This window comes from Rhinopithecus bieti, unplaced genomic scaffold (genome assembly GCF_001698545.2).
Source record: "Rhinopithecus bieti isolate Rb0 unplaced genomic scaffold, ASM169854v2 scaffold_19018, whole genome shotgun sequence".
NCBI classification, from domain to species: domain Eukaryota; kingdom Metazoa; phylum Chordata; class Mammalia; order Primates; family Cercopithecidae; genus Rhinopithecus; species Rhinopithecus bieti.
The window spans coordinates 1,785,165-1,803,996 of NW_016809658.1; the positions used below are offsets into that span (position 1 = coordinate 1,785,165).

An 18,832-nucleotide genomic window follows, 5' to 3' on the forward strand; every position below is an offset into this window, starting at 1 on the left:
AACTGAATTTGAAGGTGTTGAATTATGTATGGGTTCTGCAGTAATACTAAGGCCACAGCCACCTTAACTTTTAAAAATATGTGCACTAGAGTACTCTGACAATGACAATTCGTGTAACATCTGTTTGGATCCAATGAACTTCCTAGTTCCTCATGCTCCATTATGGATGGTAGAAATGCACTAAGAAGTAGTGAAAAAGATTTTTCAGTGTTAATTGTGCCTCATTATTCTCTTAGGAATTTGCTGATTCCCTTGGAATTCCGTTTTTGGAAACCAGTGCTAAGAATGCAACGAATGTAGAACAGTCTTTCATGACGATGGCAGCTGAGATTAAAAAGCGAATTGGGTCCCGGAGCAACAGCTGGTGGTGCTGAGAAGTCCAATGTTAATTCAGAGCACTGGCCGCGTCAAGCAGGTCAGGTGGAGGTTGCTGCTGTTTGCCTCCGTCTTTTCTCACAGCAATTGAATTTGCAATCTGAACCCAGTGAAAAAACAAAAATTGCCTGAATTGCTACTTGTATGTAGCTGCACTACAACAGATTCTTACGCTCCACAAGGTCAGAGATTGTAAATGGCAATCTGACTTTTTTTTTCCCTTGACTCAGGACAGCTACTTCATTTTCTAACTGTTTTAACCTTTGTGTGCTGGGTTATAAAATAATGGTGTGTAATCCTTGTTGTCTTTCCTGATCCGGGACTGTTGTCGCGTGGTTGGTTCAGAATGTATTTGTTTTGTGAGTTGTATATTGGCATGTTTAGATGTCAGGTTTAGTTCTTCTGCAAGATGAAGTTCAGCCATTTTGTATCAAACGCACAAGCAGTGTCTGTCACTTGTCCATGCATAACGTTTAGGTGGAGCATGTTATATGTAAGATCTGATTTGCCTAGTTCTTCTTGTAGAGTTATAAATGGGAAGCATCATATCTGATTAATAGTTTCTTCCATACTCTGCATATAATTTGTGGCTGCAGAATATTGTAATTTGTTGCACACTATGTAACAAAACAACTGAAGATATGTTTAATAAATATTGTACTTATTGGAAGTAATATCAAACTGTATGGTGATAAGTATTGTTTTAATTCTTACGGTTAAAGGGAAATAGAGCCTTGCATTATATTCAACACAGCCATTTGTGTGTGCACAATGCAAACTAAGGTATTCTAGACCTATCTTAGAGCAGCATCCAGTATTTGCTTTCTAGATAACAGGCCCAATAACATGACCTAGAGAGGCTTCTGTGCTGTGTAGGGATTTAACCAACTTCAGTGGTTCAGGGAGCTCAAACTATATGGAAAACAAGTTTAGAATATACGCTATCTAGCCCATTATCTCTGATCCTTCTCTAAAGGCATTTGAAATGGCTTCATTGATCAACATTTCATAAATGCATCTGTGGTAGAGGTAGAAAGCAGCACCTTTCCTAATTGGCAAATGATCAGACTAATGTGTGCTAATGTTTTTCTTCCATGCTTTCAGTCAGATTCAACTATTTTATCCTCCACAGTTGCTTAACTTGGTGTTGGAGGAGGGTTTAAGCATTAAAATAGGAAGCAGGAAATTTGATTCCTCTAATTTTAGAAATTATATCCCTAAAAATTAAAACATGAATACTGGGTGGTAATAATTGAGGGAAATGTATTTATTTTGGTGATATTTTGCATGTGTGAAGATTTTCTGAAATAGGACCTTCAAGATCCTAGGGGTTTTTTTTTTTGTTTGTTTTTTAATTGTGAGGAATAAAAAATCTACCCACACTGGCATTTTAAGGTGATTGAGGTGAAAGGTTGTTTCCTTAGGTTGAAATAGCAGCCAAAACATTCTTCACACAGGGACTTGGCATATGGCTGCTGGCAACATATTTTGTTGTGGGCTCCTTAATTTAATGATAAAATTTAAGCTAAACACAAGCCAAGAATTAATAGTTTTTTTAATTTTTATTTTTCACTAAACAGGCAATTGAAATACATGGTACAAAAATAAGTGGTAAGATAATTGTAAAATGAAATGGACAGAATAAATATTCAATTTTCCATCTATGAAAATTTCACAATAAAAATCATAGTTTACTTTGTATTATAGGCGTGCTTGGTGGATCTATTCATCCTCACATAAGGCAACCGACAAATTCCTGAAGTTACCAATAGTTATTTTGGTGAAGATCTTTAATGCTTCAAAAGTTTTGTTTCTGCCTTAATACAGTATAAAGGGGGAAAGAGTTCAGAAACTATTTTCTAAAGTAGCAAAATGACACAAAACAAATGTCAAGATATTGTGATGCCATGCCGTGCACTTCAGTTTTACACAGTAAAAGTTGTTTAAATCGTCAGCTTATTCTTGGTGAGTTAGCGGAAACATTACATGAACTTAAGATGAGCATATTTACAGACTTAAGTTTAGAAAATTCCAGCGTTCTTTTCCCCATGGCAGTAAAGATTGGGATTTACAACAAATTTCAGCATGCCGCAAGATCTGCTTCTATGTATATGCCAATAAATGCGGTTCTGGAAAAAATATATTCCCCTTTATACCCACATTTTCAAGTACAAACGGTTCAAGGCTGCTATGGGCTTTAATAATCTGTTCACTTAGTAAAGGGAATTATCACTTGTTCTAAATATAAGGTGCTGCCGTAAATTAGTTTACATAGTGAAGAGTGTTCTTAAATCTAAGCAGCTGCACACTCTGTGAAATCCTTTCAGAATGACAGTCATTGTGGTCCGAGCAGTAATTTCCTATTCTTTCACCCTGGATTGAATTTCCCTTAGCCTATATCTTGCCTTTCCAGCATATCTTACATCAAACCTTCGTGTTCCATTCCCACCTGAGCTTCACAATAGCCCTGTATTGACATCGTCTTCCATTTGCTGAGCTTACCCATCGATCTCCAAGAACCCAGATCTTGAAACTGCTGATCCAGCTTTGAGTATCATCACTTCCCTGTGGATTCAACTTCCATTAATTTTAAGGGACTACTAAGTTATTCCAGTGTGGCACCACAGTGCCATTAGCAAGCTCAGCTACTTGACTCTAACTTGGCCATGTTTGCTCATAGAAATGCTGCTGGCAGCATCTTACTAGGTTGAAACAATTTCAGCTTGAGTTTTAAGGGAAGTCTTTAAACTTAAAGCAGGGCGGGGTATAATTAACAGTTGTGTTGATATTCTTCAGCAGCATTCACAGCCAGGTCCAGGGAGTTAGCACCGCTTAGTCACACCTTATTCAGAGGATGAACAAAAATATCTTAGATCATCTCTAGGTAAGGTAGCACTTTCTTGGGAAACAGGGTATTGTGTAACATTCTGTGAAACTTCTGGTCAGTTGAAGCTGATTACTGGTTGAATGGGAACAGAATGCCACATTCTGCATTCAATTAGTATAATATTGGCCAGTTTGTTTCTTTAGGGTTTTCATCTCCAACTTTTATGATAATACACTTCCATACCTGTCAAATATTAGTAAATAAATGGGTTTAATTTCCTAAGGGCTATTCAGTAACATACTCAATGGAAGGGCATGTTCCTACTTACAAATATACATCTAAGAGAAGGTAAAATATTTCAATTTAAGAAGAGGCCGTCAGACATCTCTACCTTTTTAACCAATTCTAGGTTTTCAAGAATTTTTACATATAGGTTTATAATTGACAATTATTTGCTAGAGTGATTTTTCTCTTTTAAAGTCTGTGTATGGAACTAAGATTAATATGGCAAACTCAGAAGACATTTTAATTTTGATCATGCCGTTAAGCATTACGATAAAGCATACCACAGCAGCATCAGGCACTTGAAATACTGCATTTTATGTGTAGCTACTGTTGAAGAGCTAATCTTTAAAGAATTTAATGGCTATTTTCCAGTGACTATAAAGTCTCAGAGATTCGGAAGCAGAAAGGTCACAATAATAGGACTTTAGTTTCCATTGTTACTGTGCTTTCCTCCTTCCAGGTTCATTCATTGCCCAACAGAACTTTAAAAGTGCTTTTCTGTAGAATCTGCAGTTACCAGCAATAACTGATCATCTTGCTTCAAAAAATTATAGAATTGATGCTTTGAATGGTTGATCCATAGTTTTTTTTTCTTCTTCTATCAAAGTACTTACGTGTCAATGCCAAAGCAACAAAGAATTCCCCTTTTTCCTTCACTATTGACAGCTTCAGTTTCTGTACTTACTGTGTCATCCCATCCATTCCCTTCCCTGAGCCTGGACTGCTCTTCCAAGGGAGACTAGGAGTGAAAGGAGGAGTCCTCCCAAAGGTACCCTTTAAGCTTGATAATTAGCTCCACAGCCATGCTAAAGTACGACTGCAGATCCCCAAGTCCCTGACACATTTTCTTCTAAGAAACTGGTTAGCCAAGAAAGTAAAGATGTAAGCCCTGAAGATGGCAAAAGGTGTCATAATCTCTCAAAGTAATCTGTAGAGGTGCTTCATTTAACCCTTTTTCTTTTGCAAACAAAGGGTTAAAAATCTCTTCTACCTAAATCTTCAAAGAGGGATTGACAAGCCCAAACTTCCTTTTATGAAAAGACCCAAGGTTTCTGGCCAGCCATTCACTTTTTTCAGTCTCTCAGGTCCTCTTGCGTGCCTGAGAGTATGGAGTATTCGGAACCTCCTACCAGCCCTTGGTAAATGACCTTACCAGGTGGAATAGTTTGAGCTTTATCTGCTCTTTTTTAATGGGATAGAGGGGAAGGCAACATGTCTTATTTTATCAAAAATTGCAAAGCTACACTACTCTTTGTGGAGAAGCACCAAAAGGAAAACCTTATTTTGGAAGGATTCATTGTAAATAAAAATAGTAACTCAGCCCTCCATTCAGGGAGGAGAAAGGCATTTTAAAGCTAGTGTACTGAAGGTTTCCCCCTTGACTTCAGTGTTGAATGGCTCTGGCAAGGACTTCTTGAAGGTTTTTTTTCTCACCAACCAGTGTTTGGCCGACAGGTTGCATCTCTGCCTGAGAAGATGCCTGAAAGAGAAAAGGCAGCATTTGTTACAGGCATAATGTTGTAGAGGAAGAAACAACAGTAGTCCCCTGCATTCATTTTAGAATCAAGATGACTTCTCACACTTGCTCTGCTAAAAAATACAGGGACTCCCTGCTCTTAACATACCTATAGTGCTCACCTAGAAAATCTACGAGTTAAACACTACAAACATTTTGTTGTAGGAGAGGATGTTTCAGAGAAAGTACAGTCCAATTGCGGAATTATGAAAAGCACTGGCAATAGCAACTCTGTGGTGGACACACCCACCCTTGCTCTCCTAGCTCCTTTTCTGTCATTCTGTTTGACTTTCTCAAGGGAGCAAAAGAAAGCTGTACTACCTGTTAAGTCTCCAAGGTGTCTTAACCCCTTCATCCCCCTAGCCTTCTTGGAAGGGAGTGGTATGGGAGATATGTGGAGACCCTTTGTGCAGGGCAGGGGAGTGGTGGTGCAAAGTTATGAGTAACTCTGGGTTTCTCTGGGCACTTGGTGCTGTCAGAGATGCTTGGAGTACAAAATGAGCTGGGGAGAAGATCCTGCAGAACAGGGGCGGCCAGGTCATGGCCCCATACTGGAAAAGTGTACCTGTGCAGAAATAAAGTAGGTATATAGCTAAGTTTTGCTGCTCTTGTCTTGGGATGGCAGGGTTGATAGTGAAGAAAGTGCCACAGGAATGGCAGCACAGAGGCACCCTCATCCTCAGCAGGCAGCAGGGGTGAACAGTAATGGAAAGCACCACAGTGAGCCTCCCATCACCACAGGAAGACCAGCAACTCTTTTTTTAGTAACATTGGCTGTCTTCTTCCAGTATCTCATTTGTTTCAATAATAGTTCTTGGCTTAACAAGCTTCTAAGTAGTGGCCAACTGTTACAGCAGGGTTGGTAGGCAAATTTTCTTCTTGAGTTCCTCTACTTACCAGGTTAAACCCCTTCACATGGGCGCTCCATTGCCACCATGCGCTTTTTGTCAGGGATAAGGGTGCAGCCAGCGAGCGTGTCCAGAGAGGCCAAGATAGAGTCATACAGGCGATCTGCGTGGCTCTCCAGCTCACCAGACTGCTTTGCGATCCTCCCAAGGACATCCTCTAAAACTAACAATGAGGTTCAAAGAAATTAAACTAGAAACAAAACCCACGCAAGTGTTGTCCTTAGCATTTTCAAAAGAACATACAGGGTATAGTATTTTGCACAAAGTAGGACCTGGCAGTAGTTTCTGAATGGCCTTTTTAAAGGCCTACAACAAGGATTCCTACAACATAATTCCTACAACAAGGATTCTCCAGGGACTTCTGTTGCACTGGAGAACCTATGTTGTTAACTTCTGATTAAAGCTGAGAAAAGAATTCACTGCCTTCACTTTGAAATTGCATAATTTACAGAAGGGCACAGAGACATGGTTCTCTGATGGCTGGTATTACCTGACTTTAGAGGTAAGACAGGTATCTCTATAAGGGCACATCCAGATCCTGTTGGGCATAAGGCTTAAATAAAGCGACATGCCAAGGTTCAGATGCTTACCCCTGCTACCAGGTCTATCAGTTTCTATTGGCTGGGAGGAATGTTACTTCACATGGGTGGTCTGGTAATAGATTTGGGAGTGCTTGAGACCCCTTTTTTGTAGGACCTCAGTGAAGAGACTGAAAAAGAAAATGACCTGGCCAGGCGTGGTGGCTCATGCCTGTAATCCCAACACTTTGGGAGGCCAAAGCGGGTGGATCGCCCGAGGTCGGGAGTTTGAGACCAGCCTGACCAACACAGAAAAACCCCGTCTCTCCTAAAAATACAAAATTAGCCAGGCGTGGTGGCGCATGCCTGTAATCCCAGCTACTCGGGAGGCTGAGTCAGGAGAATCGCTTGAACCCAGGAGGCAGAGGTTGCAGTGAGCCAAGATTGTGCCATTGCACTCCAGCCTGGGCAGCAAGAGTGAAACTCTGTCTCAAAAACAAAACAAAACAAAACAAAACAATGACCTGAGAGCAGGCTAAGGAAGATTCACTCCCACAGTGTCAGAATTATTCATGTGAGGAAGGGATGGGCTAGGGTCAGAGTGCATCACACAGAGCAGGCTTTTTTCTCTTTTCAAAAATTTATTTTTGTTAAGCACAAAGGCTGTCTTAGTTTCCTGCGCCTTTATCAGCTGTGCTAATACTCTCCCTAGTTTCCTGCCACAGCTGTAACATCTGTCAGTAGAGGAAGGGAAAGGGGAAGCTGCCTATCTGCAGACAATGCTGACTGGATGGGTGGAAGGAGAAGGAACACAGGCTGGCTGTATCGAGATCTTCGCCTAGTGAAGCCACATCAATGCGGTGTCATCAGGGCAAAGTGCTGTCCACAAAGAGTTGGCGAAGTGTGGCAGAGGACTGCAGTCAGAGCGCATGGTAAAGCTTGGCTGTAAGGGTGGCTGGGCTGGGTTCTCCCCGCCCCCCCCCCTTTTTTTTTTTGAGACGGAGTCTCACTTTGTCACCCAGGCTGGAGTGCAGTGGTGTAATCTTGGCTCACTACAACCTCTGCCTCCCAGGTTCAAGTGATTCTCCTGCCTCATTTCCTGAGTAGTTGGAATTACCGGCGTCTACCACCACGTCTGGCTAATTTTTGTATTTTTAGTAGAGACAGGGTTTCGTCATGTTGGCCAGCCTGGTCTCAAACTCCTGACCTCAGGTGATCCACCCACCTTGGCCTCCCAAAGTGCTGGGATTACAGGCATGAGCCACCGCAGCTGGCTAACCCCTCCAGTCTCATTAGACCTTTGCCCAGTCTTCTTGTGCGATGTCACAGAAACCTTTATTGGTTCAGGGACCTTTGTTTTTTAACTTTTATTTATTTATTTTGAGATGGAGTCTTACTCTTGTCACCCAGGCTGGAGTACAGTGGCATGATCTCAGCTCACTGCAACCTCCGCCTCCCAGGTTTAAGCAATTCTCGTGCCTCAGCCTCCTGAGTAGCTGGGATTACAGGTGCCCGTCACCACGCCTGGCTAATTTTTGTACTTTTAGTAGAGATGGGGTTTCGCCATGTTGGCCAGGCTGGTCTCAAACTCCTGACTTCAGGTGATCTGCCCACCTTGGCCTCCCAAAGTGTTGAGATTACAGGCGTGAGCCACTGCGCAAGGATGCTTTTGAACTTTTATTTAGACTGTTAGAATGTTTGGTTGGGGCCAAATAAAAGAAGTTGGGAAGGACTGGAATAAACATGTTTGTATGCTGGCTCTATGGACTTTGATAGCGTGCTCCTGGTGGAAGAAAAGTTTTGCACCCGCTGGAGAGAGACACTGAAGTCTCAAGGGGGAAAAAGCCACATCCTGATTATTTCAAGCAGATGGATGGGGAAGGGCTATGTGTCAATCTGAAAGTCTGGATACATATCTGAAAACCAAAGAAAACCCCAAAGCCAGTAAAAAAAACCTCTAGATCTCTGAGAGAAAAGCAAAGTGGGACTAAGCACAGAAAAGTATTATTAAATTGATTTTAAAATGAAGGTCAAAAAACCTGAAGCTTTTGAGGCCTACTTTTTTTTTTTTTTTGAAAAGGAGTTTCGCTCGTTGCCCAGGCTGGAGTGCAATAGCGCAATCTCGGCTCACTGTAACCTCCGCCTCCCCGGTTCAAGCGATTCACCTTCCTCGGCCTCCCAAGTAACTGGGATTACAGACATGTGCCACCACACCCAGCTAATTTTGTATTTTTAGTAGAGATGGGGTTTTCCCATGTTGGTCAGGCTGGTCTTGAACTCCTGATCTCAGGTGGTCCGCCCGCCTCGGCCTCCCAAAGTGCTGGGATTACAGGTGTGAGCCACCACGCCCGGTCTAGAGGCCTACTTTTACACGTGGCCTTCGTGAAGAGAGGAGACGCTCAGGCCTCTGCACCTCCAGACGCTGGGAAGCTGCGGAAAGCCAGTGCCCAGGGGCTCTGCCAGGCTGCCACTTCTTCTGTGGCCTGAGGCAAATCTACAACTCTGTCCATCTCACAGGGCTGTGATTAAATGGAGAACACTGATGTGCCAACTGCTTCAGTAAAATGCTGGTGTAAATTTACATGCAGCAAAGGAGCCTTGTACATGGAATTTCTGCCCCAATAAAAAATCTAAGAACCCTAGTGAAAATGCCAGAAGAGCCAAAATAAAGGCCTTAAAAGGGCAGGGGATTGCAAAGAGCTCACATAATTCACACTAGAGAATCAATTACCCGCTGAAAACTGTTCAGTGGTCCCTGTCCACTGATGCCTGTCAACCCTAGAGATTTTTCTTCCCAGGGTACACTTAGCAATGTGTAGAAACATTCTGGGTCGTCACAACTGTGGGGTAAACAGGGATTTACTGGTATCTAGTGGGGCCAGGGGTGCTGCTAAACATCCTGCAATGCATAAGACAACCCCCCACAAAATCACACGGCCAATATGGGCAGAAGCACCAAGACTGAGAAATCCTGCTGTATACGCTTCTCCACGGTATGCACCTGCCCACCATGCTGGTCAGGAAAGCACCTCCTTACTGCCTCTCAAGTCCATGGGACCTGCCCAGCTTTGCTTCTGTGGTTGGATTCCAGTATAAATCCCATCTCACTCAAAAACATAAAATGAGGCATAATATAGGCAGGCTCTGTCAGCATTTGATTTACACTCTTGCAGGAAATTAGGGGCTGCCATCAGTTCAAGGCTTTACCCTACCATTCTCTTAGCTCATCCTCCCTATCACATCCCCATCCCCCATGCCCTCGTCCTGTAAAGACAATAAGAACTGTATATCCTTGGCACCAGCATGCTTGGATATATGCCTGAGGTCTGTGATTTTCACTTTCCTAAATGCGGAACCCATCCTACAAAATGGGCCGGGTGCAGTGGCTCACACCTGTAATCCCAGCACTTTGGGAGGCTGAGGGAGGTGAATCACCTGAGATCGGGAGTTCGAGACCAGCCTGACCAACATGGAGAAACCCCGTCTCTACTAAAAATACAAAACTAGCCAGGCATGGTGGCGCATGCCTATAATTCCAGCTACTCAGGAGGCTGAGGCAGGAGAATCACTTGAACCCAGGAGGCGGAGGTTGCCATGAGCCAAGATGGCACCACTGCACTCCAGCCTGTGAAACAAGAGCGAAACTCCATCTCAAAAGCAAAACAAAACAAAACAAAAAAAGCCTGGTTTGCACACTACTGCCACCCTGTCCCCTCTCATCAGTTCTTTATTCAGTCTGTTCCCTGAGGACAGACTGACTGTCCTCAGATACTTTTGAGCAATACAATCCTTTTCTGAAACAAACATTTCCCCGAAGTAGGACACAAAGCAGATAATCAGAGCGGAATTCAACCTGGGCTAGGTAAGGTGGGGAACCGGAGGGATACCCACTGAATACCCCAGCCACAAACTAAGGGCTGGTGGATTAAAACTAGGATTCCTACCCAGACTACCACCAGAAAAATATAAAAAGAGAAGCAAAAGACAGCGTCATTCTTGCAGGCTCAATACCTAATTTCTAATTGGTTTGGTTTTATGACCATTACTGCCTCTAAGCAGGTGTGTAGGGGCAGTGATGGGCAGTGACGTGTGGAGCTGGCAGGCGGTGCGGCATGGGGCATCTCAGGCAGTTGGGTGTGGGCAGGGGCTCTTGCGGTACTGGCTCCTTACCAGGGACAGTGCGGTCCCTCGGCCTGCTGCTGACAGGGATTAAGCTCTGGCTAAATCCAAAACCTTAAGCATCTCACCTGGGGTGTTCTCCAACAGGCACTGAAGAAGAATCTCCCCCTTCTGTAAGACACTCTCCGTCAGAGACTGATGTTCATCTATATCTTTCTTAAATTGCTTAAGGCGTACCAGAAAAAGAAAAGGAAGAAGCGTCGTTACTATTGTTTTGTAAAAGTTATCTGAAAAGCACAGCATGCAGGGTAGCCTTATTCCCCTCTAATGTGGAAGATTCACCCCACTAGGTCTGCAGAATTCCCCAAGTAACAGTGCAACAGTTTAACTTCAGCTTCTTTGAACCCAGGTAAATAGAGTCAGTAGTTTTTCCTGTTTAGTTTGACTTCAGAAGCGTCTTCCCTGACAGAGGCTGGCTCACAAACAGCTTGGAGTTGGGTCTCCTTCCAACACCCTCACCTCATGGGGTTCTCTTTTAATTCAGGGCTATGGGAGTCTCAGAATTTATTCCATTCTAATGGACCACAAGAGATCTGCCATTAAACTGACCGCAGAGAGCCCACTGCCTCTACCTCTGCTCCTCCCTCCATGTCCTTGCTCTATGCAGACCACAAGGGTAACTACCTCAACATCTGGGAAGCTGTGAGTTTCCCAAGCAACTCATTTGTTTTCCCTTCTTGGCTACCAAGCTGGTGTTCTTTTTTTTTTTTGAGACGGAGTCTCACTCTATCTCCCGGGCTGGAGTGCAGTGGCCGGATCTCAGCTCACTGCAAGCTCCGCCTCCCAGGTTTACGCCATTCTCCTGCCTCAGCCTCCCAAGTAGCTGGGACTACAGGCGCCCGCCACCTTACCCGGCTAGTTTTTTGTATTTTTTAGTAGAGATGGGGTTTCACCGTTTTAGCCAGGATGGCCTCGATCTCCTGACCTCGTGATCCGCCCGTCTTGGCCTCCCAAAGTGCTGGGATTACAGGCTTGAGCCACTGCGCCCGGCCAAGCTGGTGTTCTTGATGTTCCTTTAGCAGTTAAGAAGTGTAAAGTCGGCCAGCTGCAGTGGCTCACACCTGTAATCCCAGCACTTTGGGAGGCCAAGGCGGGCGGATCACCTGAGGTCGGGAGTTCGAGACCACCCTGACCAACATGGAGAAACCTCGTCTCTACTAAAAATACAAACATTAGCCGGGTGTGGTGGTGCATGCCTATAATCCCAGCTACTCGGGAGGCTGAGGCAGGAGAATCGCTTGAACCTGGGAGGCAGAAGTTGCGGTGAGCCGAGATCATGCCATTGCACTCCAGCCTGGGCAATAAGGGAGAGACTCTGTCTCAAAAAAAAAAAAAAAAAGAAAGAAAAACGTAAAGTCAAATCCATGACCACCTTTAGTACAGGGTGTAGAACCTGCTGACTGATTTTATATTTTAAATTTTAACAGAAATAAAGACAGGGTCTCACTATTTTGCCCAGGCTGGTCTCAAACCCCTGAACTCAAGCAATTCACCTGCCTGAGTCTCCCAAAGTATTGGGATTACAGGTATGAGCCACCGTGCCCAGCCAGAACTTGGTGTTTTACCATTTTGAAGTGGTAAGTTTTACCCTTGGATTTACTATTTTCCTGTCTTTAGTTTTCCTTTACCCTGATACCTATACTTATTATTTTATTCTTTGCTAGTGTGGTTTACGTGCTGCTGCAACCCCTGTGTTAAGACAAAATACAAGTATATGAGAAAATGAGTCAGTTAAAACATGTGAACACACACACACACACACACACACACACACACGCTCGCTTATACTAGGTCTTAATCCAAGCAGGAGTCAAGGTAGCACATACATACACATGAGCCATGCACAATTCTGTGTGGGGAAGGGGCTGGCAATACAGTCCCCCTTTGTGACAGCTGTATGGGTGACACAAGAGGCCTATGCCTCACTGGCCTGCAGGAGTGACTCCCAGCTCAAATCTCAGCTCTACCTACAAAGCAAGCTGGTTGTTTCTGTCTAGCCTGGAAGCTGAGGGACACAAGGCTGGCAGGAGGGATAAGATGGAGGGATGGAATTATTCTGTTTGCCCCTGCTCTGACAAGCCAGGAAAGGCCACTAAGCTAGGTCTACCAGGGCAGCTTCCTCTCCCTGTAGTGGTACTGGTCCTGGGCCCTGCACAGCTGTGTGCATGCACGTGGAGTCTGCATACAGGACCCCTGGAGTCAGCCTTTATCTCCTTCCTCAAACTCGCTCCACCCTAGTGGGAATGCTATTTCCTGCAGTGTGGAGAGGAACTCATTGTGGAGTTCCTCAAAGTGAGGAACTCAAAGCAACCTCTCCACACTGCAGGAAACACCATTCCCACTAGGGTGGAGCCGCTGGCCCACCCGGCCCAGGTCAAGCAAGGCTCCTCCCTAAATTTTAGTTGGCCCGAAGCTGGAAAACAAAGCTGCTCCCTCCCTTTAGCTGGAGTCCAGTCCCAGGAAGGCCCAGAGTCAGCTCAGCCCTGGCCCATGCACATGTAAATAGCGCCCTCTGCTGCTGAAGATATGGTCAGGTTATAAGATTGTAGGAATTCAAAGAATTGTTTTAGAAAACTCCTTCCAGACTAGCCTCAGGCTCAGACCATGGATATCCCTCTGCTTCTTCATGAAGAGATTAGAAAGTTGCAGCCAACCAGATATGCTAGAAGGCAGGAGTTCAGCCAAGGTTAACGTTAGATTTAGGGATGACAACTATATAGTTTATCCTCCAATTCAGGACACTTCTGAGACTGAAAGGGGACCTATTATTATGCCAGAACAACAGGCATAAACTGGGATGAAGTCATCCTAAATCTAGGACCAAGTTAACAAAAATCCACATTAGTATTTTCAAAATAACAAAATCAAAAAGAAACAAGAAAACTAAAACCAAACCCAAATACATACACACGCACACAAACTGAAGTCAGAGTTTTTGTTTGTTTTTTGAGACGGTCTCAGTGTGTGGCCCAAGCTGCAGTGCAGTGGTGTGGTCTTGGCTCACTGCAGCCTCTGCCTGCAGGGTGCCAGTGATCCTCCTGCTAGTGCATGCCACCACACTCAGCTAATTTTTTATGTTTTTTTGTTTATTTGTAGAGACGAGGTCTCGCTGTATTGCCCAGGCTGGTCTGGAACTCCCGGGCTCAAGTGATCGTCCAGCCTCAACATCCCAAAGTGCTGGGATTAACAGTGCAAGCCAAGGTGCCTGGCCTAGATTTCTATTTAAATACCATCAAAATGCCCTATTGTAGATTCTGGAGTCAGTACAATTTCAGCTCAGATCTTTAAATAGTGGTGCAGTCCAACAGGACTTTATGTGATGATGGAAGTATTCTGTATCTGCACTGTTCAATGTGGTAGGCACTAGACAAATGTGATGGTTAAGCACACAGAATGTGGCTAGTGCAAATAAAAAAATCAGAGTCTTTAACTTCACTTCAATAGCCATACATAACTAGAGGCGTCATAATAGTGCAAGTCTGTCCTTATAATCCCTGAGACATTTGGAAAATTATATTGCAAATCACCCTGAAGTATTTTGTTTTACTTTTAATTAAGAAACTGGGCCGGCCCCGGGGCTCAAGCCTATAATCCCAGCACTTTGGGAGGGCCGAGACGGGCCCGGATCACGAGGTCAGGAGTTCGAGACCATCCTGGCCTAACACGCGTGAAACCCTGTCTCTACTAACAAAAATACACAAAAAACGCTAGCGGGCGAGGTGGTGGCGGCCTGTAGTCCCAGCTAGCTTGGGAGGGCTAGGCAGGAGAATGGCCGTAAACCCGGTTGGTGGGTGAGGCGGAGCTTGCAGTGAGCTGAGATCCCGGCCACTGCAGCTCCAGCCGGAGCGACAGAGGCCGAGACTACCGTCTCAAAAAAAAAAAAAAAAAAAAGAAAAAAGAAAAAACTGTTTTTGAGATGGGGGGGCGGGTCTTGCTATGTTGCTCAGGCTGTACTCAAACTCCTAGGCTCAAGCAATCTTCTTGCCTCAGCTTCCAAAGTAGCTGGGATAAGAGACTTGTCCCACTGCACCTGCCAGCCCAATACCTAAAGCATTTTTCATTTGAGATAAATATATTGTATCTTCAAGCTCTATTTGGCCTGGGAAATAATTCATGTATTTTAGAAAGCATTCTGCTTTAAGAATGTGAAGCTCTAATTAGATTTCAGGTATAATAGTCAACTGAGCTATAACATACCAGACGTTGGTTATTTGAGATTTTACTTTGTAATCGAGTAATTTAGTCACCACTCTTGTGAGGGAATAAGCCAGAGCCAGGACCGTATATTACCCGGTAAAGTTGCAGAGAAGACTTGAGACTTGTAAGATTGGACCTGGCTGCAGTCCCGTGGTCAGTAACATCTGCAACACTATACAGCCAGCGGATCAGCTCTTCCAGTTGACAGCAAAATGTCTGCAGAGACAAATAAAAGGGCATACGGTGTTACCGATCGAACAGCCCTTCATGTCATCAAAAGGCTAAAAATATCAGGAGGACTTGGAGACAGACTGCACCTTTAGTCTCCTCTCTCCTCCTTGCCCACCTGTCCCTACTCCACGACTCTAGACCTCTCTCTGCCAGAGCAATGAAAACCACAGCCTGGTCTGACACCAAAAATGACAGGCTGAGAAAACCCAGCCTTGCAGGTGGGAATGGAGCAGCCCAGAAGAGGCGTGCCTGCCATGGAAACCAATTCGTGGATCAGCACCATTACTAACTAGAATTGGCATCTTGTAGACAGATACGTCCATGTTTCTCTGGAAAAGTGAATGCAAAATAAATGACTAAAATCATGACTAACCTGAAGCTATACCCAAGAACAACTTCACCTCATGGCATCCCAATCTTTTATCGGTAAAGAAGGGTCCATGATAACGTGTCCTACCTACCTCACAAAATAATCACGTCACCTCCTGGGAAGGTGAAAGCCCTCCTCGAGTGCTAGGACACGTTCCCGGACAGGCACATTCCCGAACCTTCAATACGGGTCTGGGAATGCACCGAAGCCCTCAACATGAATTATTTAATGCACACAACATCCCAAGAAAGCAGGGCTCCACATTTTACAAACAAGCAAACTCAAAGAGACTGAGCCAGCATTCCAAAGACAGCCGTGCCATGTTTCAAATTCAGATGCCTGACACCGATAACCCTGTTCCACGCAGTGTTCCTTATACCTCCAGATATTAAGATAGTTGGTCCACAAAAGACAGACCAGTGGCCACAAAGTCTAGAAAACAGTACATCCAATGCCCCTAACTTTGCACTTACACCACTTTGGCAAATGAAGCTCTGAGAAGTCCTGCAGTCAAGAAAGCCACTTACCTTTGTTTAGCCCAGTGTCTCCTAAAGGCATCTATGCACAGAACCCTTTTCAGAATACCTCTGAGTTACGAAGCAGCCAAGAGTAGTAAGAGCTCAGCCTCTACAAACAGTCCACCTGGGTCTGATTCCTGGCTCAAGCCCTTGCTAATTGTAAGTGGGCACGTTACCTAACCTCTCTCTGCTCTTTTCTCCAAAAGGTAAAATGAGAACAGTGCTTACCTGGTAAAAGCTGTGAGGACTGAATAAGATAAGGTACAGCACAATGCCTGGCACATAAAAAGTGCCTGGTCAACATGAACATGTTTTATTATGATGTTAGTGGACTGGGCGAAGAGACAAGACACCTATACACAAAGCCTCCTAATGTTGAGTGTCGTTACCTTCACACATTGCACCAGTGATTCTTTTCCCTGTTCTCCTCCTTTCCTGGGAAGCTGCCCTTTAGCATCTGGGTCTGAGAATGGCCACCGGTCCAACCTAGCTGGCAAGGAGGGGCGTGTTTTCAGCAGTCCAGAGGAGACCCTGAGGGCCTGGCTGCTCCCCGGACTGCCTTCCCCTGCGGAGTCCTGGGCACGGACGAAGGAGTGCAGGAAACAGGGGTTCTGGCCCTCAGGATCCCCAGATCCTCGGAGGGCAGCTCCAGGGGGCAGCTGGCTTTGGCTGGAGCTTGAAGGGAGGGAAGCTGGCCCATCACTGTCTGACACTTCCAGGGGGCTCTGCCCTTTAATATCCCCAGTGGGCAGGGTAACCAAGGTAGAAATGGATCCTAGATACGAAACCAGGCTAGAAACCTGTGTCAGCCGAGTGGGCAGGGCAAGATACTCGTCGTCACTTTCCACTTCCTCTTCTGATTTCCACCTAGACTCTGTGCAGGTAGGGCGCCGGGCACTCTGGCTGGTCCTCTTCTCCCTCTCTGGACTGGGCAAGGGCCACCCTCTGTCCTGTGTCCTTAGCTGAGGACAGCCCACATCAAGGTGCTTGCCTACAGCCAGATGGTCCTTCGCACCCCTCAGGGCTGGCTCTCTGCGCTCCCAAGGAGCATCCCTACTGCCTGGGGCTCTGGGGGTAGATGCAAGTTGGCTCCAAGATGCCAAGCCCATGCCACCCTGTTTCTGGGGTACTCCAGAGGGCCACTGCTTAAGGCTTGGCTCTCTGGGCCCAGAAAATGGAAGGGCAGTGGCCTCCGCTGTTGGGCAGTTGGGGGAGACATTAGTAGGCGATTTGAGGGTGCTTGCCGGAGAGACAGAGAAGCTATCCAGGTCTACCCCCGAGTCCTGCAGGACAGGATCAGCCGGCACACGGCTATCAAGCTGCTTTGGAAGCTGAGGCCTGGGCCTCAGTGGGTAAGTATAGTCAAGCAGATCTTCATACTCTTTATTTGGGTTCCAGAGAGGGGAGTGGCGGTCGGGTGATGGGGGCAGGGAATCTGGCAGCACACAGGCCCAATATTCAGCCTGGAAGGACAGGCGTCTCCTGCCTAGCCCAGAAGCATCACCCCCAGAGAACACAGGCTGTGGTGACCACTGGGGCCGAGGTCCTAGCCCCACCACAGAGGAGGGTTCCTGGGGGACGACCAGCTCCAGGGAGGAGGAGACCTTGGACAGAGGACTACCACGAGGCTCCACCTTCTCTTGGTGACCCTGGAGACTGCTGCCTGTGGAGGAAGCAGAGATGCTGCAGATGGAAGGCTGAGGAGCTACGGAACCTGGGCTCAGCACGGACTTCCACTGCGACAGGCAAGAGAGACCTGAGCTGTGAGGCTGCTGGCTGAGGTCCAGTGCCTGGGGCAAATCCACTAGGGATGGATCATCATCAGTATCAGCATCATGTCCTGAGCAAACAGTTGTTCTGGGAAGGCTCGGAGTCTGAGGGAGCTCCTCGGAGGCAGAAAGCTTGGTCTTCTCCACCTGCAATGATCAAAGGGATAAAAAGCACTTGGGTGAAAATCAAACGCAATTTCTTTCTTAGATGACAATCCAGGAGTTTCCTTGCGGGTCTAGACAGTATTTAGGAAAGATCTTAAAATGAAAAGTCTGCTGCCTGAGGCAAGAACCAGGCAGTGTGCACTGCCAGCAGGAGCACTGAGACCCTGCCTGTCTGGGAAGCAAGGTGACTTGACTCCCATCTCCAGTCCCCTCCAAGGTTCTTCCTCCACCAGTATCCAGGGTGTGAGAGAGCAGAACTCGGACAGCTCTGTCATGCTGAAGGTGGAATACAGTCCCGTACCTCTAGAAGCGTCTCCTGGCAGACGAAACCCTCAATCATTCTGTCGCTAACAGGACACGTCCAAACTCAGGAGGTCACCCCAGGCCCCATCCTGCTCAGTTCACAAGCCAGTGGTAACTGAACACTAGCAGAATGACTGGTTCATCTCAGCTTCTTCACTGAATTTTTATCTGCTTGATGAAGAACTCAACCCCGAGGGAAGCAGGACAGCACAGTGTTGCTCCAAACATGGGTTTTGGAGCTAGACAAACCTGAGGCCAGCCCCTAACTTTGCCACCTTCCAAATGTGTGACTTTGAGCCTCACTTTCCTCCCCTCATAGAACCAGCTCCTCAGAAGGTAAGGATTAAATACACCCATGTGTGCAAAGCACATGATAAGAGCTTAACAAACAACAGGAATTCTAATAATATGCACCAGACTCATTCTCGTGAAAGGCCATTTCTGTGTCTGTTTATTATTCGCTTCCTGCCTCACCAAATCTCTGACTCACAGGTGCCAGAGCCTCTCACCGCCCCTTGCTCCCAGGCAGGTGGGGCCCAGCCTCTGTTCTCTCCCAGTCCCTCTCAGAACCTCCTCACAGGATGCAGCTCTACAAGGGGACCGTGCAGCAGCCAAGGCTACAATGACACCGAGAAGATCAAAGCCATTCCCAGGAAAGGCCTTGGCAAGCA

At 45.9% G+C, this 18,832-nt stretch overlaps 2 protein-coding genes across 5 annotated transcripts in view; one reads left to right on the plus strand and one right to left on the minus strand.

The window, feature by feature from the left end:
• Positions 1–433, plus strand: part of RAB1A (RAB1A, member RAS oncogene family) — a 45,899-nt gene extending 45,466 nt beyond the window's left edge. Inside the window, exon 6 of the mRNA XM_017890026.1 lies at positions 237–433. Coding sequence (XP_017745515.1) covers positions 237–374 — 138 coding nt within the window. The 3' untranslated portion in view covers positions 375–433. The remainder of the gene's footprint in view (positions 1–236) is intronic.
• A 1,487-nt stretch (positions 434–1,920) lies between these two features.
• The window catches only part of CEP68 (centrosomal protein 68), a 30,884-nt gene continuing 13,972 nt past the window's right edge, over positions 1,921–18,832 (minus strand). For 2 of the 4 annotated variants that reach the window (XM_017890029.1, XM_017890028.1), the window contains exons 3-7: positions 16,314–17,840; positions 14,899–15,021; positions 10,677–10,773; positions 5,901–6,074; positions 1,921–4,967 (exon numbers count right to left, since the gene is read on the minus strand). In XM_017890029.1, coding sequence (XP_017745518.1) covers positions 5,905–6,074; positions 10,677–10,773; positions 14,899–15,021; positions 16,314–17,840 — 1,917 coding nt within the window. In that variant the 3' untranslated portion in view covers positions 1,921–4,967; positions 5,901–5,904. The remainder of the gene's footprint in view (positions 4,968–5,900; positions 6,075–10,676; positions 10,774–14,898; positions 15,022–16,313; positions 17,841–18,832) is intronic. The other 2 variants (XM_017890030.1, XM_017890031.1) reach the window with 2 other exon arrangements.